The sequence below is a fragment of the Stegostoma tigrinum genome, chromosome 1 (genome assembly GCF_030684315.1).
Source record: "Stegostoma tigrinum isolate sSteTig4 chromosome 1, sSteTig4.hap1, whole genome shotgun sequence".
NCBI lineage: Eukaryota > Metazoa > Chordata > Chondrichthyes > Orectolobiformes > Stegostomatidae > Stegostoma > Stegostoma tigrinum.
This window is the reverse complement of record NC_081354.1, coordinates 18477437-18500672: the sequence shown is the minus strand read 5'-3', so window position 1 is coordinate 18500672 and position 23236 is coordinate 18477437. Positions and strand designations below refer to the sequence as shown.

Sequence of the window (23236 nt, the reverse complement as noted above, 5' to 3'; positions counted from 1 at the left end):
TTGTTTCTGATTTACAGCATCTGCAGCTCTTTTGGTTTTTATGTTGCAGTTACACAGCTCTGCCGATGAGCCCTTCCCTGACAAATGGTTAAGAAATTGCCTGGGTCACTTTGTAACATCAAGAATTTCACCATTTCCTGCTGCCATTGGTCTCTTTCCTCTTCCTCCTCTCATCATTTGCTCTTCATGAATAGCAGCATACAAGAAACAACGTGGTAATAGAATCTTGACTCTGTAGGTACGGTACTGAATGGGAGCGCTTTTCCCAGACTCGTTCTGCAAAAAAGAGCATTCACGTTGAGGCCTACAGAAGACTGGTCACATGTTGTTCAGTGTCAAGGGCACAAGGTCAGAAAGCCTTGGCAGAAGTTGGCAATGGGCTCCTAAAGCCCAGACCTCAATATAAGTGATGCAACTGTACAACTACCCATTTGCAATGTACGCCACAATCCAAATTTGAAAAAAGAAAATCGTAAACATCTATGCTCCAACATGATGTAGCTCTCTCCCAGCAATTGCCTAAAAGTGGTGCACATGGCTAGTCAGCTGACTGGAAAGTTGGTAGCCCAGATCATTGAATGTGTGTAAAATGGGGGAATGTCATGTTGGCCTTTTGTCCAATTGTTTCAAGCCTCCGCAGCAATGGTTTGCCCACACAAGATGTCACACGTGTACCCACACACGAAAGAAGATTCGCACTACCTTGTGGTAGAGCAATGTTGCTGTGTCATTTTCACTACAGCACTTCGCACCATGGCTGTTTCAGATTCTTTTCAAATCTGTCTTTTTTTGAAACACAGGGTCTTTTTATTCTTTGATGCCTGAAGAGAATACCAATATAAATTGATTTCCTAGTGGTAACCATAGAAACATCATTTTTGTTATGCAGTCAAGGCTTTTTCAAATACATACAAGAAAAGGAGATTCCTGATGGCATATTGTGTAAGTAATTTCACTTGAAACTTGCCCTTTTATCACGTGACAGCAGGAAATGAGGATTTGTGCCACAGGGGCTCATTTGAAGCTGACAGGCCAGAACAGGGGATAAGTGATAACGGAAAGGATTGGCACCACAGCTCTGAACAAATGGCACACACTGACTGGTAGTAACATGCCAGGGTTTTGGACTCCTGTGCGCTGCTTCTGTTGGTTACTTGTGTTAACCCTGCCAATTTGTAAATAGAAATTACTTGGCCAGTTTGAGGAACAGATCCAACCACCTGTGTCCTGAGACAGAAATACATCACAAACGAATGCCCACACACGTATGGCTTTGCCTTTGATAGTTAATGAGCACGTCAGGATACCTAACTCTTACAAGCTCCTTGTAATGTAGTTGTGATAGTTTTAAAAGAAAACAGAGGGCTCAAACCAATTTGCATCCCACAAAGTCTCATTTTTAAGGTGGAAAGTGTGGCAGCAAGCTTGTTCCCAGCAAGCCCCCTAACAAAGTGCATACCACATTTTCCTTGCTCAGAATACAGTAAACATGAGATTGCACTTCTATTGTTTGCTGCAATAGGGAATTACATTTCCAGCTTTTCTCCAAGTTATTGCCTATTGCTCTCAGTTGTACTTCTAACTCAATACTGGCTATCTGTTTTTGAAGATCACATGTTAAATTTATGAATTTAAAGTACAGAACAATGAGCACCTAATAGAAATGGATAAAATGAGTAATGAGCCCGGCCAGGTGTTAGATTTGGAAGTAGGTAAGCACTTTGGCGATAGCGATCACAATTCTGTTATATTTACTTTAGTGATGGAAAGGGATAGGTGTATACCACTGGGCAAGAGTTATAGCTGGGGGAAAGGCAATTACAATGAGATTAGGCAAGATTTAGGGAGCATAGGATGGGGAAGGAAACTGCAGGGGATGGGCACATTAGAAATGTGGAGCCTATTCAAGGAAAAGCTCCTGTGTGTCCTAGATAAGTATGTACCTGTCAGGCAGGGAGGAAGCTGTAGAGTGCGGGAGCCGTGGTTTACGACGGAAGTGGAATCTCTAGTCAAGAAGAAGAAGAAGGCTTATGTTAGGATGAGATGTGAAGGCTCAGTTAGGGTGCTTGAGGGCCACGAGATAGCCAGGAAAGACCTAAAGAGAGAGCGCAGAAGAGTCAGGAGGAGACATGAGAAGTTGTTGGTGGATAGGATCAGAGTAAACCCAAAGGCTTTCTATAGGTATTTAAGGAATAAAAGAATGACGAAAGTAAGATTAGGGCAAATCAAGGATAGTAGTGGGAAGGTGTGTGTGGAGGCAGAGGAGATAGGGGAAGCACTAAATGAATATTTTTTGACAGTATTCATTCTAGAAAAAGACAATGTTGTCGAGGAGAATACTGAGATACAGGCTACTAGACCAGGTGGGATTGAGGTTCACAAGGAAGAGGTATTAGAAATCCTACAGAGTGTGAAGATAGATAGGTCCCCTGGGCAGGATGGGATTTATCCTCGGATCCTCTGGGAAGCCAGGGAGGAGATTGCCGAGCCTTTGGCATTGATCTTTAACTCATCATTGTCAACAGGAATAGTGCCAGATGACTGGAGGGTAGCAAATGTGGTTCCCCTGTTCAAGAAGGGGAGTAGAGACAACGCTGGTAATTATAGACCAGTGAGCCTTAGCTCAATTGTTGGTAAAGTGTTGGGAAAGGTTATAAGAGATAGGATTTATAATCATCTAGAAAAGAATAAATTGATTAGGGATAGCCAGCACGGTTTTGTGAAGGGTAGGTCGTGCCTCACAAACCGTATTGAGTTCTTTGAGAAGGTGACCAAACAGGTAGATGAGAGTAAACCGGTTGATGTGGTGTATATGGATTTCAGCAAGGCATTCGATAAGGTTCCCCACAATAGGCTATTGTACAAAATGCGGAGGAATGGGATTGTGGGAGATGTAGCAGTTAGATCGGAAATTGGCTTGCTGAAAGAAGACAGAGGGTGGTGGTTGATGGGAAATGTTCATCCTGGAGACCAGTTACTAGTGGTGTACCGCAAGGGTCGGTGTTGGGTCCACTGCTGTTTGTCATTTTTATAAATGACCTGGATGAGGGCGTAGAAGGATGGGTTAGTAAATTTGCAGACGACACTAAGGTCAGTGGAGTTGTGCATAGTGACGAAGGATGCTGTAGGTTATAGAGAGACATAGATAAGCTGCAGAGCTGGGCTGAGAGGTGGCAAATGGAGTTTAATGTGGACAAGTGTGAGGTGATGCACTCTGGTAGGAGTAACTGGAAGGCAAAGTGCTGGGCTAATGGTAAGATTCTTGGTAGTGTAGATGAGCAGAGAGATCTCGGTGTCCATGTACCCAGGTCCTTGAAAGTTGCCACCCAGGTTGACAGGGCTGTTAAGAAGGCAGGCATACAGTGTTTTAGCTTTTATTAATAGAGGGATCGAGTTCCGGAACCAAGAGGTTATGGTGAAGCTGTACGAAACTCTGGTGCGGCCGCACTTGGAGTATTGCGTACAGTTCTGGTCACCGCATTATAAGAAGGATGTGGAGGCTTTGGAAAGGATGCAGAGGAGATTTACTAGGATGTTGCCTGCCATGGAGGGAAGGTCTTACGAGGAAAGGCTGAGGGACTTGAGGCTCTTTTCGTTAGAGAGAAGAATGTTGAGAGGTGACTTAATTGAAACATATAAAATAATCAGACGGTTAGATTGGGTGGATAGGGAGAGCCTTTTTCCTAGGATGGTGACGGCGAGCACGAGGGGGCATAGCTTTAAATTGAGGGGTGGAAGATATAGGACAGATGTCAGAGGTAGTTTCTTTACTCAGAGTAGTAAGGGAATGGAATGCTTTGCCTGCAACGGTAGTAAATTTGCCAACTTTAAGTACATTTAAGTCATCATTGGACAAGCATATGGACGTACATGGAATAGTGTAGGTTAGATGGGCTTCAGATCGGTATGACAGGTCGGCACAACATCGAGGGCCAAAGGGCCTATACTGTGCTGTAATATTCTATGTTCTATGTAAAATATACACTGGTGAAATGATCTCACAATTTAAACAACACCTTGCAGTTCTAGAAACCGAAATCACTTCACTGGTAACCTTTCTTTGCCCTCTAACCACTTAAACTTTCTATTCTTTGCACACAGTCTTCATTGAAGTAGGCTGCCTCTTCAGTTATGAGGAAGTCTCATTCAGTTGTTGGTGATGGGTGTAGTAATTGATCCAGTCAGATTTTCCAACCACTACAATTCAGAAATTCAAGAAACACAATAATCTTTGGACAAAAAAAAATCCCTTTGGCATTTCAAATTCCTTTGGATGGAAACTGGACAATGGTGGAATGAACCAGGCAACTTGCACAGGGTCAGTTGTCTTGGGCAGATTGTAGACGTAGATAGAGACTGTGCTTGCTTTGTGTTTGATTAAAAATTTGACCTGCCTTTTACATAACACGTGGGAAATGTGACCTGGGCAGGCCTCAAGTCTGAAGAAGGCTTTCTAAAAACGGGATAAAGGTAAAGTGTTGCAATTGCAAAGAAGGCAAAACCATTGTTGGTGTGAAGAAGGAACTCGTTCAGAGAATAAGCATGAACTCAGCACATCAGTTTAAGTTGGAATAGCCAGTTTCCCTTGCCAGTCTAGATATGAGTATTTCATGGGATAGTGGGCCAGCATTGTTACCCATCAATAATTGCCCTAGGACTAAATAACTTGCTAAGCCACTTCAAAGGGCCGTTAAAAGTCACCCTAAATGCTGTGGATCTGGAGTCATATGTAGGCCAGACCAGGTAAAGATGGAAGATTTCCTCTCCTAAGTGGTAACAATGAATCAGATCTGTTCGCACGACAATCGATGATAATTCTGTAATCACAACGACTGAGGCCAGCTCTGATTTTCAGATTTGCCTTAATTACATTTCATCAGTTGCTATGCTGGAAGTTGAACTAAAGTATTAACCTTGGTCTATGCATTATGGTACCACCGTTACCACTTTGCCACCATCTCCCTCCTGATAGGTTTGCAGTTTTGGACAAAATTGGGGTGCAGCGGCCATCATGGTTGGTAGCACGGATGGCCTAGCAATGTTACTGGAAGCAGCTTGCTTGCTGGCCCTGTACAATTATGGATGATTGGCAGGCTCCCGGAGTATAAAATAAGTTGTGTTTGTTTTCCTCAAGGGCTCCTCTTGAAGGTTATATTTCAATTTTCAGGGCTGCTTCTTATACAAATGAAATCCTTGATTCAGCGATCCAACCACATTATCTCCTGTATTTGTGTTCATGTATTGAGTATTTGAACTCCTAGAGAAGCACCATTAGAAGACTTCATCAATACTTTGCATAACTATTATCTGTCCGTTCAGTTTTTAAAGCCTCAACACACATGGTAAGCAAGGTTTTCCTAGACAGCACAGTACTTCAATTGGGTCAAGACAATGAGAAGAAGTTAGCAATGAAATTTTTTTTGCTGAATAACTGATACATTTCTGCACACAAGATGCCATCACCTTAAGCACACCTTCCAGATTGCTGCAGTCAAAACCTATTTGTTTCCTTCACAAATACAAAAGCTTGTAAGATTTTGACCAGGAATTTCCTACTTCTTCTTTGATCTTAAGCTCACATTTAAATTTAACTTTTGACATAGTGCTCATTACAATGGCACCTGCTTCATCTTTCTGACATGGTGCTGCTGAACATATGCCTTAAACTAGAGATTCCACTTCCATTTTCAGGTAATCCACTACCTCTGTGATTTTAAGTGGTTTTCAGTTCCGGGTTAGCTGAGGTTTTTCTTTGGTAGATTTGAAGTTGTTCTTTCTTCTTTACAACTTTGCTATTCCTGTGCTGTCATGCAGCCTCCCTCTCTTTTCCTTGGCTGCTCCTCCGTTACTCACCACAATCCCCTTACAGCCTTCCTCTTTCTCCCTCAGCACCTGTGCAAGTCCCTGCATTTCTTTGCTCCCTCGCAACTTACCCTTGTTTCCCATTTCCCTCGCAGTCTCCTCTTCTCTTGAACCTCTCTTGTCGCCTCCCTGTGACTCCCACTTTCCTTGCAGTCTCACTTTCCCTCCTTCTACTTGAAGGACAGGTAGTTGTTTGTGGTCTTCCCACCCCTCTCATCCCCATTACAGCCCCAGTATTCCCCAGTTCACTTCTGGCTCTCTCGTCTCCCCCCACCATCCTTGCAGCCTCCCGGTCTCCCCTAGCTCACCTGCTCACCCCAACCCATTTGTCACTTCCATCCTTCCTCTACTTGTGGCTGCCATATTAAAAAGGCACCTCCTGACACCACTCCCTGGCCTCATGGAAGTAATGAGCTGAATCACTGCATGAGCTGCCTCCTCCTCCCCCGACACTGGAAAGTCTCCATGGTGATGGGATATCAGTCATCTGATGTAGCTCCTCAATAGTTTTCCCAGCCCTTGCCCCACCCAACCAGCCAGTTCCCACCATCCACCATTTTACCGAGCCAAGTAACCATTGAGCTCGTAATTTATAGTGTCACTTTTTTGCGTATTACTGTGCTGTTGAAGGCCCTGTTCCTTGGCTGTCATGTTAAGTTGAGGCAGTCTGCCTGCATTGCAGGATCTACAGCACCTGTAAGTACATAGCAATGTTTGTCACAAAAAATGGTAGGAAAATAGGTGAACAGCCATTAGTTTAATTTTACTCCTTATTAACGTAGGCATGAAGCCTGGTGATTGTTCCAGTTGCGGACCCTGGAATCACTTGTTTGGCCCAAAATTAATATGACAGACAACTAGCAATGACTGTTCACATTCGGACCAACATATTGGAGGATGAAATGTCAACTGAGCGCCTGAAAAGTAGGCAAGCAGTCATTGAATTTCTAGGCCACCATTTTTTCCAGTCTGTCTGGCAGCATCTGCGAAGAAAAAAATATCAGAGTTAGTGTTTCGGGCCTGGTGACCCTACCTTAGATGCTGCCAGACCCGCTGAGCTTTTCCAGCAACTTCTGTTTTTGTTCCTGATTTACAGCGTCCGCGGTTCTTTCGGTTTTTATTTTCTCCAGTCTCCTTGAAGCAATGAATTAGAAAATCCACCTTATTTGGTTACGATGTGGAATGGTGGCTTTCCAGGTCTTAACTTTGTCACTATGGACAGGTGTTGAGCATTGGCCTGGTACCTCTTCCCAGGGAGGAAGGGAGAATGTAGATGATGGGGATGGGGAACATTCCTACAACTCGCCATCACAATCAGAATCTATTATGATATGCTGGGGAGAACTGGATTCTGAAGAATAAATTGCCAAGAGGTATTATTTTTTCAAATGGAAAATCGATGGAAAATTCCCAACAAAATCATCGCTCTTGGTTTAGAAATTGCAGTGTTGGATGAGATTCCTTTTTGTTTGTCTTAGAATGCCTGCTTGAAATTTTTACAATGACTTATATGGTCCTTTTTTTTAACTAGATGGATGAGATAAAGAGCAAAGACAGAGTCATTCTTGCCTTGGAGAAGGACCTTGGCGTTCAAACAGGCCACACTCAGAAGCTCATTCTTCAGAAGGAAGCCCTTGATGAGCAGCTGGTACAGGTGAAAGAAGCTGAACGCTACCACAGCAGCCCCAAGCGCGAGTTTCCGAGTGCTGCAGGGGACACCTCTGATCTGATGGGGAACCATGTAAGAAGCTCTATAGGTTTCACTTCAATACAGCCTTTTAGCTGCTGGTAGACCAATTCATTTTCCTCTCATTAACAACACTGTGGAATGATACTCTTTGCATTGTTCCTTACAGAGGATAGGTCTATAGAATGGTTTCCTCTGCTTTCCTTACCACTTAATGGCTGTGATATATCAGTATTGTGATTCATTTTCTGGCTGTAATCTTGAAGCTTTTCTCGGTTTTTCATAATCCGCATTTGCTGGGTGAAGAGGAAAAGCAGGAAGTGAATTTTGTGGATCTAATATCCAAACGTTATTTAGTTTCACAACCTAATTAATCTTTCCTTCAGCAACCCCCTCTCCAAAGGTTTTCTAACCCCCCAAACCACTACCCCCACCCCCCTACCACCACTACCCATCCAATCTCCAATAACTTGGTGACCAGGGCTTCCAGAAAGATTATGTTAATATAATTCTTTGATGGGATGTGGGCATCACTGGCGAGGCCAGCATTTGTTACCCATTCCCAATTGCCCCTGAACTTGCTAGGACTTTATTCTCAAGAGACAACCGCATCACTTTGAAGCTGAACTCACATGTAGGCTAAACCTGATGCAGATGGTAGATTTCCTATTCACAAATAAGCATGTTAGACTTTTACCACATTCAGTGATACTCCAATGGTGGTGAACATGAAACTAGTTTTATTATGTTCACTGAATTTTTCAAGAAAGTATGATCAACCCTTTCAGAGATGTTAACACAAATCTCTGGAAGAGCTGGGAAGTTGATTCCAGGTCTCCTGCTCAGAGGTAGAGATGCTACCACTGTACCACAAATTCCACTCACTGCTCTAGTCAGATTGGAGCCACTGTTGCCAGAGCATTAGCTGGGCCCCTCTATTACACTGCCGTTTCCTCTTTGGAAAAGTGCAATATATTAGGCTCTCCATGGTCATCAAAGGACAGCAGTAGCAAGGGTACAGAGTTGGCTGCAACTGAAAGTAGTGATGAACAATTGTTTTCCATCTGGAGGAAGATATATAGTGAGGTTAAGAGTTAGGACCATTGTTTTTCTTGACCTATGCTAAATACCTAAGCTTGGATATGCAAGGCATAATTTCAAAATTTGTGGATGGCACAGCACTTAGAGGAATTGAACTGTAAGAAGGATAATGATAGACAGGCTTGTGGAATGAAGGATGCATGGCAGGTTGTTTTTGGTGCAGTGAAACATTTTGATGGGAAGCACAAGGAGAGACAGTATTCTAGATTCTAGGGAACAATTCTAGAAGTCCAGAACAGAGAGCCACCCGAGGGCATATATGTACAAATCATTGAAGCTGGCAATACAGTTTGAGAAAGCATTCCATAAAATATTTTATAAGTAGAGGCACAAAATACAAAGTTGATCTTGATCACACACTGGCTCATCATCAACCAGAGTATTGTGGAATTGCATCAAATTTTGGGATTACACTTTGAAAAAACTTTAGCAAAGATGTGAAGGCGTTTGAGAGAGTGCAGAAAATATTTGTGAGAATTGTTCCTCGATTGAAGGAATTCATTCATGTGAATATATTGGAGAAGCTGGGACAGTCCTTCTTAGAGGAGAAGATGTTGAGAGAAAATTTGATAAAGGTGTTGAAAATCATGCCAAGTCGGGGCAGAATTGGTGTGGATAAAGTATTCCTCTGGGTGAAAAGGTTGAATCATTTTAATTGTTGATAGCAAAAGAAAGCAAGGTGACATGAGAGACATATTTTTACATTGTTAACATTTTACAATCTGGAATGCATCATATGATGTTGCAATGGAGTCAGATGTGAGTGCGGCTTTCAAAAGAATATTAGATAATTATCGGAAGAGGGAAAATTTGCAAGTATACAGAGAGAAAATAAGCTGATGGTACTAGCTGAGCTGCTCTTTAACATGACGTCTTTTTTGTGCGGTAGCCATTCTGCAATTCTATACTGTGAACCCATTAATAGATCTGACTGTTACATTGCTGGCAAACATTCACCATAGATCAGCGATTGAACAGTCAAGACAGCTGCCTAAGTGATAATGAGGAAGCCTCTTTAGCTATTCAAAACCATTTTGTAATGGATTACGCACCATCCCAAATGGCCCACCATCCAGTCTCCTGCATTTATGTTTAGAGGAGTCAAAACTGAGTAGAAATACTGAGATTATTTGGCTTCAGGTTTTTTTTTCAATATATGTGGTAATTATAGTAGTAACATCCAGTGATGAATATTAGCTCCTAATTATTTCTTTACACATTATATATAATTTCCAAAAGTATCGATTGTTGTGCTAATATGATTCACAAAAAATATTATGTATTAGTAGGTTTTTTTTGGTTTACAAATAACAAGAAATTTTGCAATCTTTTCAATATGTTGTATTATTTACAGATTAAACCATTAAAGGAGCAGTATTCCTTAAAGGGGAACTTTAGTGTCAGGGTAAGTACAAAGAATAATGTGTACTTACCTTTACATTATTCCTTTGGTAACTGGAGTAAGTGCCAAAATTACATGTACTTATTCCTACAATGGTTATTTAATGTAGGATTAAGGACAGGATGCATACTTACCTTAACATGGATCATCTTCCATTGGGATAAGTGCAATGCTCTGCATTTACACTGACAACATGTACATCAATGCATTTTGTTTTGCAATATATTCTCTGCTATAGAGTTGCAGTGAGAAGCTCTGTGCATAACAATTTTAATAAAATGGATGCGCTGTGACGTATCATAAAATATTATGCTCACAGTTTCCCCAAGTTGTCTCAATGTAAGTTTGTCAACTATAGACCAAGTTCTGTCCACAGAGAGTTTCCCTCAGGTTTTCAGTAGATTCTCACTCACAGATAAAAATGGTGCAATGTACAGAATATACAGAAGACAGTTGTCTGCCGTCTTTTCAGTGGGAGTTTAGAAAAGCAGAAAAATACAAGACCCATTAAAGAAATTATGCATATCATGTCAAGAAACATTGTTGCAGTCCCCTTACTCAGTTCTGACCTTCTCAGCTCTCTGGTTTTATAATCAGTGTGATAAAGTTGCTATGTATTTGTCATTTGAAGACGTTTGGCTTAGTAGCTTTTAAATTAGTGGTTAACGACATATATAAATGTGAATTTTAAAAAATGGAATATTAAGTCTACAGGCAACTGAAGATAAATAAAAATGAAGAATTAACATTTGTTTTTAAGAAAAATTAAGAGAAGGTTTAATATCTTTGTTTGACTACTGTGAGACAAAATAATTCAAATTTAGAAGGACATTTGATACGGAAAACCATCCCTAACTTCCATTTGCTCCCCATTTGTTGATTCTAAGTGCTGTATTGAAATCCCTCCATTGTATGAATTGCTACTTTTCTGTGCTGATTTTCCACCTCTACATTCAGAGGAACTCAGCCACACCATAGCATCCCTGGTGAAGCCTGAAAGTACTACAGCCCTCATTCTTAAAGTTACCCCCACCACCTCAATTTCACTGCCATGCTACTTTCCTCACCTTAGAAACCTCCTTGAGTCCTACCTCCTCATCTCTACTCTCTGTCAGTTTACCTGTGTTCTCCCTCTTCCTGCTAATTTCCTCCAAGCCTTTGCAAAGTACTTGTTCAATTGGACCAATTAAACACAAATTATTGTGGGTTTTTTATTGCTCTACTAGAAAGCCAATTTATAATCTAAAATACATATTACTTTACTGCTGGCAATGACTCATTCACTGGCGTGATAGGTTAGCTCACATTTAGTGTCTCTAAGGTATAACACTTACTCATGAGAGGAAATATTGATCATATTTTGCTGTTATTGACCTAACCTACTCTATTTATGTCAGATTTCAAATATTTTAAAATAATAGTTGTCTGAAATCTATACATTTCAAAATCAAGGTAGAGAATACACATCAGATTACACAAGCTACTTTTTGCTTAAGTTCGAAGGATTTTGTTTCCTCAAAAGTTTTCTGCTCCAAGTTTTGTAGGAATACTGGAACAGGGGTGGCTTCTTCAGTCCTTTTGTGTATTCTGTTATTTATAGATTACAACTAATTCTATCTTTGCCTGCTTTGATTCCACATTAGAATCATATAATCAGAGAATTGTAGAACCAATACAGTGTGGAAGCAGGCCATTTGGCCCAGCAAGCCCTCACCGACTTACCTTCCTACCCGATAACCCTGCATTTTCCTTGGCTGATCCACCTAACCTATACATCCCTGGACACTATGGGCAATTTAGCATGGCCAGTCCACCTGCATATCTTTGGTTTGTGGGATGAAACCGGAGAGCCAAAGAGAAAATGTGCAAACCCGTCATGCAGACAGTCACCCAAGGGTGGAATTGAACCCAATCCCTGGCACTGTGAGGCAGCAGTGTGAACCATGAAACCAAACTGCTGTCCATTACTTCATGTCATTAACAAACAAAAATCTTTCGTTTTTGCTTTGAAATCTCAATGGATTGAGCGTCAATGCCTTTCAAGGGAGACCATTTCAGATTTCTGTTAGTCATAGTCTCACTTTGCAACATTGCCATCTGTTGTAATGGTAATAGTTTACATTTCCAGGACATTGACTTGTCTCAGTTACTTTTTATACATTTTAAAATGTCAGCTGCTCCAATGGTTGAGTGTGCACTAGGACTACTCAGTGTAACGAGGAACCATATGGAGCAGCATTTCCCGGGTTTGAGTTCCAATCTATTCTTAGTTAAGTGTAATGAAACATTTTCCATAAGGACACTGTGATAGCATTGAAGATTTTCAAGTAAGTTAAGTTATAATTTGTTTCAACAAGTCTTGACAGATTTTCGTAACGTAGTCTGAGAAACACACTTTCTATTAAAGCATGAATATACAGTAGAGGTGTGTCATAGGGCACATTGGAATCCAAATTGTGAAACTGCTGTAGCTGGACTGCATTAACAAGTAAACTCCAATTTTCTCCCATTAGCTCCTTGAAAACTAAAGATTTAGATAATGCTTTGGGGAGCCATCAGACTCCTGTGCTGTAAATGAATTTGTGGTATATAAAACCATAAGATAACACACTTCCAATATGTTTAATTGTTCCAGCTAACCATTGCATCAGGCTTTCTGTGAAGGTTGTCTGTTAGGTGAAAGTGTATGCTAAGGTCTCATCTGAATCAGCCTCCAACAGTGCATTTTACCTGGTGAGGCAATGATTATGTTATCTTCTGTGACATTATAATGGCACAGTGGCTCAGTGGTTCACATTGCTGCCTCACAGTTCCTGGGACCGGGTTCACTTCCACCCTTGGTGGCTCAGTCGGTTTTGAGTTTGCACATTCTTGCCTTTGGGTGTTCTGGTTTCCTCCCATAGATCAAAGGTATTAGGCGTATTGGCAGTGCTAAATTATCCATGGTATCCAGGGATGTGTAGGCTAGATGGATTAGCCATGGGAAATGTGGGGTTACAGCGATAGAGTGGATCTGGGTGGGGTCCTCTTTGGAGAGTTAGTGTGGACTTGATGGGTCAAATGGCTTGCTTCCACACTGTAGGGATTAAATGATTCTATAAGAAATTGGGCAAGGATATCACTGCATTGAAGACTACTGTCTGTTATATACATCCTATAGGCAAGGAAGTATTTGCTCCAATATTAAACTACTTGTTTACAACAGAGGAGCATGCATCTAGTAGAATGTGATGCTTTGTATGATCTGATGTAAGCTGGAGAATGAGATCGTTGTCGCCTTAGGTCACATGCTGGTCATGTGCAGTGTTGATATCATGAGCTAATTTCTAAAAGATATACTGATGTACAGTTGATGAGACACCATGCAACAGGTCCCTGGCAACAAGGACAAATTCATTTTTTTGGCTTGTTTCCACTGGTAAATTGATGCAGGATAGGATCACTATGCCTGAAAGCTGTGGCTCAAATGTGTGTTTGAAGTGAATTCTGAGATTCATGTAAATAATTGGTGTAAACAGAGACATCTTTCTGGCCTCCATTAATGATTTCTACATATTGACATTACCCAACTGGTCAGTCCAGGAGGAGGAGAAGGGAAAGAATGAATCACTGTGTGCTGGTAAAAATTCTCAGAACTGGTGAGGCCAGAAGCAGCATTTGCCCATTTTCCTCACATTCCATGAAGGAATTTTACAAAATATCGCTTTGATGGTGGCACGTCTGCTCTTGTGATTTGCACAGTACTGCCCAATTTCAAAATTCAAGAACAACTGATTTTATCAGACTTTTGAATGGACCATTCAAATATTAATTCTGATCTTTCTTTCTCTGTCTGCACTTTCTCAGCATTTGTAACATTGTATTCTGTTTACGTGGAAAATTGGTGCAACAGGGAGCAACATTTTGCCCTCGTCCACCTCAGGGTCTGCTGTTGAGGAAGCTTTCATCTCATCACTTCTATCCTGGTATCTAAAGACCACCTGAAATCTAAACCACTATATACACTCCTGACCTTCTGGGAAAGTTAAACTGCACCTGTTTTGCTGCAGCTATGATAAGTTTAGACTAAAGATAAAATCTAGGAGGAGACCATGTAGAGATAGTACTATTTCAATTGAAAGGTAATAACTAAGAACAACAAAGTGACTTATAGGTAAGTTATGATTCAGCTTAAATGACAATAGATTCTGTATTTGTGTGACAAACTCCCTGCAGAATTACTTCATGTAAAATTGGAATATCTGATTGTCAGTGGAACTTGACAGTGAGGATATTTCATCTCTGATGTGCAATTTATTTGTGTGTCTTCTTTGGCATTTACATACAACTGAAGAAGGGTCTAGGCCCGAAACGTCAGCTTTCCTGCTCCTATGATGCTGTTTGGCCTGCTGTGTTCATCCAGCAATACACCTTGTTACCTCTTTAACTGAGATAGGTGTTGCTTTGTTGGCATCAAAAGCATCATTTACTTTCTCACTCTGAATTCTCCACAGGAACCACAGCTAGATGAAAGGGATGTAAGACGGTTCCAGCTGAAGGTTGCTGAACTAAATGCTGTCATTCGAAAGCTTGAGGACCGAAACACCCTATTAGCAGATGAGAGGAATGAACTGGTAAATGCAATAACTTGTGCTCCATTTCAGTGAATGAATAAGCCGTGCAAGTAATCAATGCTGTACCAAGAGAATCAAACTTTTTTTTCCCCCACTGGGAAAAAACAAAAATAAATTTTCCAGGCAGAATGTGAAAAATTTTCAAGAAATATCCTGAAGAATTTGCCAGTTGCCCGTAGCAAAATTAATGATTGCATGTTAAAAGCAAGCAGTGGTAATGTAAGTAAATTTATTGCGCTGTCGACAACATTTTTCTGAAACTTAGCACAGGTGACTATGAATTATTTTTGCAGTTGAAACGTGTTCGTGAGACAGAGAGTCAGTTAAAACCACTCGTAGAGAAGAACAAACGCTTGACAAAGAAGAATGAGGACATCATGCAGTCTGTACAGAGGATGGAAGATAAGTTAAAAAAGCTGACCAGAGAACATGCAGAAATGGTACTAGATGCATTTGAAATGTTATGCATATTAAAATTAACAATTTACTGCACAGCAAGTAGAGTTGGATTTAGCATGTAATTTTCAGTCAAATTAACAGTTGGATGATTGACACTTGCCATTATTTATGCCTAAGTGCTACGGCAATAACAGGGAAGGGGCAGACGCATGATTAAAAGTAGAAATCCAACGGTTTCTGAGGTTGCTGACTTGTTTACTGACTTGCCTTGTTTCCATTCATCACCATACAAGGTAACATCATCAGTGGAGCCTCCTATGAAGCGATGTTGTTCTACTCTGCTTGGAATTTATACTGTCTGGGCTGTCATGGTGAGTTATGTCATTTCTGGTTTTGTTCTGTATAGGTTTGTTTATGGGGTCCAATTCTATATGTTTGTTGATTGTGAATCCATACAGAACAAAACTGGAAATGTCACTACTCACCAAAACAGACCAGACAGGATAAATTCCAAGCAGAGTAGAACAACATCACTTCATCGGAGGTCTCACTGATGATATTTCCTAGCATGGTAAAAAAAAGTCTGAATGTAGACAAGAGATAATAGGAACTGCAAATGCTGGAGAATCTGAGATAACAAGGTGTGGAGCTGGATGAACACAGCAGGCCAAGCTGCATCTTTGGAGCAGGAAAGCTGACGTTTTGGGCCTAGACCCTTCATCAGAAAATTCAACGAAAACAAGGCAGCTCATCTAGCAATTCAACAACCTCATCCACAATGCGAGCTCCAAATCTTTGTAAAATCCAAGGGTTTCAGTGTCCACATTGCACTGCTTCACAGCCAGCTTTGCGAAAATGACACCTTATACTAAGATACACAAATCATTTTGTGGTAGCTTTATTTTGCACGTTAGGTATGTATTAATCTCACCACATAGAATTAAGTCTTGACAACTTGTGTGTATATACCCTTTTAATGTTATTTTAGGTGTTAATTACAAGCAGTCAGCATTTCCAGTTTGAAATTAAATGTATTGAGTGTGGAGACTCATTCCTTTAGGTTTTAATTGTTGTAGGTTACAACAATGTAAAACTTAGGAATGAAGAGTAATCTCTGAATTCAATCAATCTTTCTTTCTCGTTACTGCTCTTTCTGTTCCTGATTTGAAGATGAATTTATCAATTCTACTTAGATTTCTTTTTCAGTCTGTGCACTGTTAATTTCACAAATTCATCAATGGGTGTCATAGGAGCATTTTCCTCAAGGCCTATGAAATAGTGGAACACAAGATGTGAGTCCTGAGTCAGAGTCTCTGGTCCTTCACTGAGTGAATGCAGGGGAAATAGAGTGATGGGTCTTATTTGTAGTTTATAAGCAATGTTTATCTTATTGAGGCTGTGACAAACAAACAAAAATCACACTTAAAACCTGGTGGATCATCATTTTGAGCCCTCTGCATCTGAAAATAGAGTGTTAATTCATTGAGGAAGTACATTCCATCAAAATTGCTTTATTGTCAAATGTCCTACCTACCCGATTCTAAATTCTAAATGATGTGACTGGGAAAAAGTGTAATGTGAGAGTACAGGCATTACCAAGTTGGACCAAACAGTCTGTTTCCATACGGTACAGCGATGGGCCTGTGGCTAACTGCCAGTCTCTCCCCTAATAAATGGTAACATTGTCTGGATTTTCATCGAGGGTATTTTTGGTCTTTTGCTAGTTCAGGACTTGAGTATGTATCATGCATCGATATTTGTATGTTGTATTAGGCAGCAAAACATTTTCAGAGATTCAGTGTCAGATATCAATTTCCATCTTTTCCTGCTGGATCCTTCTTCCAGAAGCTAACATCCCACTGGGGAGGAACTTAGCCATTTTATTTTTGTTTGTTTTTATATCTGTAAGTGCTATCACACACAACTGAATGGCTTTTCCCATCACCAAATCACCCATGGCAATTTTCAGCCATTAACCACCACCCCCACGTTTCTTTCCATTTCATCAAATTACGTACAATGCCCAACAAGGATAATAATAACTTAGCTCATTCTTTTTCATGTCCAGAAGTGCAGTCGCACACAACTGAACAGCTATTACTCCCTCCACCAAATCCAAGACAACGTAGCTGTTTTTTTAATAGAGAATTTAGGTTTTTTTTTAAATGTCTTTACTGTTTTAATCCATAAATGCTAATGCACACATCTGAAAGAGTGCTTAGCTTTTCAAAAAAAAGTTTCTAATTAACCTTTTCAGTGCTGTTATATACACCTTTGAAGCAGGTAGGATTTGAATCTAGATCTCCTAGTCTAGAGGTAGGGACACTACCATTAAGTACTAATAGCTCTCAGAACTTAGCCCTTATATACAATGCCCAATGGTCAACAGTTTGCCCTCAGTCAATTCTAGATTTGGTCTGTTTGAGCCTTAAAGGTATCTACATTTCCAACTGTAATGATGTATTGCTGAAAGAAGACACAACTTGTTGATGCATTTTGTTTTACATTCACGGGTCATTCAGAATGCGAGCAATATTTTATACTGTGTGAAAAGAGAGCACTTACTTAGTTGGCAAATGGACTCAGATTGTTAGAAATGTTACCACTGAGAATGCACGAGTTAGATGATGACTGATAGACAACTACCAAGCTTTATTTAATGTTAAATGAAGCAAGTTGGTCAAGACATCGCTCTGAGGAATAAACCAGAGAGTAGCTGTCACCTATGTTGTTAATTTGAAACAGCCACAAAATCTGCACGTATTCTTTCTGTCTGAAAAGGTCAACTCTCTATCTTTTAACCAGCATTCATGAGAAGGTCAGTGTTGCTGATTAAGGAAACATTTATTGTGTATCCCTAACTATCCTGGAATAGATGATGGTGAATTGCTTTCTTGAACCACGGCAGTCATCAGGGTGTCGGGATATTCACAATGCCAGCGAGTTACAGGATGTTGACTTGGTGAGGGAGAAAGAACAATGATAAAATTCTGAGTTATGATGATGTATGATTTGAAGGAGAACTTACAAGCAGTGGTTTTTCCATGCGCCTGTTGATCTTGTCCTTCTAGATAGTAGAGGTTGCGGCTTTGGAAGGTGTTTGTGGAGAAGTTTTGTTCAGTTGCAATTGCGCATCATGTAGACGGTGCACACTGCTGCCATGTTTCAGTTCTGAAGGCAATGAATGTTCAAGATAATAGATGGGATATCAACCAAGTGGGCTGCTTTGTCCTGGATGGTATCGCGAGTGTTATTGGAGCTGCACTCACCCAGGCAAGCGTGGAGTTTTGTGCCTTTTGGATGGTGGACAGGCTTTGGGGAGTCAGGAGATGAGATAACTGCTGAAGAAGTCCCAGCTCTTGTAGCCACCATGTTTATATGGCTGGCCCAGTTAAATGTTTGGTCAGCGGTGACCACCCAAATATGTGGCATACAACAATGGCACTTCCAATGAATGTCAAGGGACAACAATCAGATACTCTTTTAGCAGGGCTGATTATTGCCTCTGCAGATGCTAATTATGACTCATTATCCCAAACATGGATAGTGTCTACATCTTGCAACATTTCAGAATGGACTGCTTTACTATCTGAGGTGTCATGAGTAACGTTGAACATTGTGCAGCCATCATCAAATAAGCCTACTTCTAGCCTTGTAGTAGAGGGAGGGCCGTTGAGAAACAGCTGAAGTTGTTTGGCCCAAGAATACTATCCTGAGGAACTCCTGCAGAGATGTCCTGGAGCTGAGGTGATTCATCTCCTAACTACCACAACTATCTTTCTTTGTGCCAGGTTGGCTTCAACCAGCAAAGAGCTTTCCAAGATTTCAGTTGACTCCAGGTTAGCTCGACTTGCTTGAGGCCATTTATAGTTGAATAATACCTTGATGTCAATGGTGGTCACCCTAGTTTCATGTCTGGATTTGAGGTTTTTTTTGCCCATGTTTGGACCAAGGTTGTAATGAGGTCAGGCTTCAGTAATCCTGTTGCTACACAAGCTGAGCATTAAGAAGCAGGTTATGCCTTTGCAAGCCCTCTTTGATTTCACTGTTGACGATCTCTTCTGTAACTTTGAACATGCTAAGTAGATTGCTTGGGCAGTGATAGACCAAGGTGGAATTATCCTGCTTTTTGAGAACAGAACAATGTTGGATAGATGCCAATGTTGTAACTGTAGTGTTAGTTTGGCTCTAGGCGCAGCTAATTCTGGAACACAAATCTTCTGTGACATTATCAGAATGTTGCCAGGGCCCATAGCTTTGGCGGTAACGACAGCTTTCAGCAGTTATTTGATATTACAGAGGGAGAATTAAAGTGGCTGAAGACTGGCATCTATAATGCTGGGGACATCAAGAGGAGGCTGACATAAATCATCCACTGGCACTTCTGACTGAAGATGGATGCAGATTCTTCAGGCTTCTCTCTTGCAGCAGTGTGCTGGAACCCTGTGGTTGAGTTTGACGATATTTGGGGAGCCCCCTAGTAGTTGTCTACCCGTCCACCACCTTTCATAACTTGACATGGCATTTCTGCTGAGCTTAAATCTGATTGGTTGTGGGATGGTTTAGCACTGTTGATTGCACAAATATATGTAGCTCACAGTATGCGTATACGAACCACTTTGCAAGCCTGACGGATCATCTTAAATTGCTTGTCAGTGTAGTTCTGTTAGTCACCATGAATTCTCCATTTCAATATGTCTACAGGCCAGAGTTCACTTGCCAGCAATCAGCACTGTTTTGTTGAACATTATAAAATACTCTGTTAATCTTGCAAATGTCCTAATGAGTGCAAGATCTGTCAAACTGTGTCTTTTTTCAGTAATACTGGAGTGAACTTTACTTTAGCATTGATGATTTGCCTACTTTTAATTATATGGAGCATACAGACAGTTTTGTTACCTGGACAGTTTAATAAACTGCTGTTAACCTCAAAGGCGTAAAGGAGTCCTGGCAAAACTGGAGCCAGTGGGATTCGGTGGGGGCGGGGTGGGGAACACTTGGGTGGTTGAAGTCCTACCTGGCACTGAAAAAAAGGTAATTGAGCTTGTTGGAGGTGAATCATCTCACTGTTGCTGTTAAGCACTAAATACATGGTTTGTTTGTCAGAAAGAGAAGTTAGCTTCACAAGGACAGCTGAGGCGTCATACTTCACTGAATGATCTGGACCAATCTCAAGATGAGCAGGAAATAGAGTTCTTGAGACTCCAGGTTGTTGAGCAACAACACATTATTGATGACTTAACAATGGTGAGTCATTTTGTTATTGCCCTTGTCCTTACACTTAGAAATGTCAATTGTTGTCGTTTACCATGAATGGTATAGAATTGTAAACAAAGATCATTCAGTTTTTCATTCAAAATTCTCCCTCCATTAAAATGATAGTTGGCCAACAATGGTGCCAACCAAAGCTGTAGGTATAATTTCTTAACTGAAGAGTGCAGTTCAGTACGATGTGAAGTGGTTTTCACGAGGGATCATTTCAAGGGCATGAGGGTAAATTAAGAGATTCAAGTGCACTGAAGTTGTGAGGTATGAACTCAGTTCTAGGAGTCACTCCATTGATTTACTGTTTGTGTGGATTCATATCGTGGCCTGCACAACATGGGCTATAGCGATATTCACGGCCATTGCCATACAATGTGCTAACCTTTAGCAGCCCTCATAACACATCTTCAATCGACTTACATTTTACTTCGACACTTAAATGCTTCACTATGGCTGCACCAACAAGCAATACTGAATGGCTGCTGCAAGCATATTGTGCGCTCGGGGACATGCCTCCCATTCATGAACTAGACTAGGCTGCAACCCCAAGCTCTTCGTTTGCAATTGTCATGCACTGTGACTCTGAGATGCTTGCAATATCCCTGCCTTGCATTTCCATTGCCTTGCCTTTTTGCACTTTACCCCCTCAGCCGGAGATGCAAGTCTCCCACTACTGTTGTATTGCCTAGCCATTTGACATAAACACAAAGACAGGAAACATTTCATGGCTTGTAGCAGTCTCAACAAAGTCAGGAAAGGTAGCTTTCCCTCAGAGGGTCTCAGCACAGTAAGTCAGGGGCAGCCTTTAACCTGTCCAGGGGTTTGGGCATGGTTAGTCAGATGCTACAGATGGCCCCAGTAAGGCTGCTGTCCACATAAGTAGGGAGGAACCAAAGGTCAGGCAACCCAACATCAGTCTTGCCTTTTCCTGCCCCATTGAGCTCTTTTCCTTCAGAAATGAGAGAGTGAGAGCGAGAGAGAGGCAGTTATTCAGGGAGATGAAAGTGGATGACACAGCTGTTACATTTTGTGCATGTGGGGAGGTGCCCTGAGTGAGAAAATAGACAGCGCAGGAGGCATACAGAGTTTAGTAGTGTGGGGGAGGGGGGAGGAGGTAGGTGGGCGGTATGGGGAGGTTGGATGGGTGAGAATGAGTGAGGAAGATATTGCAGGCAATCGTGGTAGAGCTTGAACCCTGCAGGGAACTGGGTTGCAGTAGGGGAGGTAGAGTGGCTGTGAAGTATCAGAGGGAATCTGGCCCCATTTATGCTGGTGGAGTGAAGAAGGACATTAGCCTTCTTCCTGCAGTGCTGTTTCCCTCTCCTGCACTGCCTTGATAGCAATCTGGGACCCAGCTGACATGGTATGGTGTCATTACCTCCTCTGCTGGCCCTGGGGAAAGAGGAAGACCCACACCAATGCAGCACCCCATCAACGTGACCTATGGATTCCTGGGATGGCGGTCAACTCAAAGATATTCTCGCCGTGTCAAGTTGTTCTGGGAACAGCATGTGATGTGAGGGGGCTGGAATTGAATGAGCGGTGCACCGCGGAGGCAGGGTAGATGGTTAACGAGGCAGGTTAGGTAAGATACAGTGAGAAATCTCATTAGGCCTCGATGTGGAAATCCCTTTAACAAAAACTGGGTGAAAATAGTACTTAGCCAAAAAACTGGACCATTCAGCTGAGTTTATGTAATGTAAATTCAGTCTGAAAGGTTAATTCAGATGAAGCACAATATACATTTTTGTTACATGGCAAAACAGATTCCATATCTTTAGTCAGGCTGATACAAGCTCATGTGCATAAAATTAAATCATATCTATGTTTGCAGGAAAGATTATATTCAATCTATAATGTAGTTATTAGGAAATGAGTTTGAGTTCTGTTAAAAATTTGGTCTAATGTTATGGGCCACATCAAACGCCCATAAAATATTTTAAGAAGGTAGCCAAGACCCTAACTTTTTCATTTTTTTTAAGCAAATATGAGGTGTCTCTTCCAGATGCAATGTGACTGATCAAACAACTCAATGTTAAGCAAAACACAATTTATTTTAACACTGTGGTTAAAATACAACCAAAAGAAAGATGAATTTAGAATAACAGCTCTATTTGGAAACTTAACAGAATAATTGATAAGGTAACTATTACTAATTAATTGTTCCAATATGGCAACATCCCATAAACTTAACCCTTGGGCAAAAAAAAAGGAACATTCAGACACAGATTCTCATATACAGTTCTCCAATACTGGAGAAAGCAAATCAAGAGAAAATTCAGAGATCATCGCAGCTAGATGTTCACCGAAGCTTCCAACTGTACCCTACTAGATTCTGATGATATTGAAAAATCAAAACCCAGAAATCCTAATCTGAGAGAGCTGGTCACATCTATCCAGCTGTTACAAAAAAAAGCCAAGGCCTCTCAAGCTGTTTACTCAAGAGGTCTTAACCAGGCAACTTTGTATCTCTTGTTCAGTCTCACTCTGAAAATAAACCAGGACAAAATAATCTCTTAAAGTCACAGCATCGTCACATGACTGCCATCATCTTTCTCATTTGGGGCATTTTGATATTTTTATTTGCTGAACACATATTTTGGAGTCTTCTGGGGAGGCGATTTGGCATGTGACCAATGATCAGGTACTTTAACAAATCTAAGCACGATAGCAAATGAAATAAAAACTGAAAACGCTGGAAATATTCAGCAGGTCAGGCAGTGTCTCTGGAGAAAGAGAAACTGGTCAATAATCTGTAGTCAGAAATATAAAGTTAGATATTTCTATTCCGTCTGTAGATTGAACTTCCAGTTTGGAATGCAATAAAACATCAGCACTGAAAGATAACTATGTACTCAAGAGTATAATTATCCTAAGACGCCGTACATGTTATAGAATAAAAAGTGT

The 23236-nt window shown here is 41.0% G+C and overlaps 1 protein-coding gene across 4 annotated transcripts in view; it reads left to right on the top strand.

The window, feature by feature from the left end:
• The window catches only part of LOC125462192 (janus kinase and microtubule-interacting protein 1-like), a 334030-nt gene that overhangs the window by 199198 nt on the left and 111596 nt on the right, over positions 1-23236 (top strand). For 2 of the 4 annotated variants that reach the window (XM_059638124.1, XM_048552022.2), the window contains exons 5-8: positions 7394-7603; positions 14546-14665; positions 14959-15105; positions 20171-20311. In XM_059638124.1, the coding sequence (XP_059494107.1) occupies positions 7394-7603; positions 14546-14665; positions 14959-15105; positions 20171-20311 (618 nt within the window). Of the gene's footprint in view, positions 1-7393; positions 7604-10004; positions 10056-14545; positions 14666-14958; positions 15106-20170; positions 20312-23236 lie in introns of all 4 variants that reach the window. The other 2 variants (XM_059638093.1, XM_059638150.1) reach the window with 2 other exon arrangements.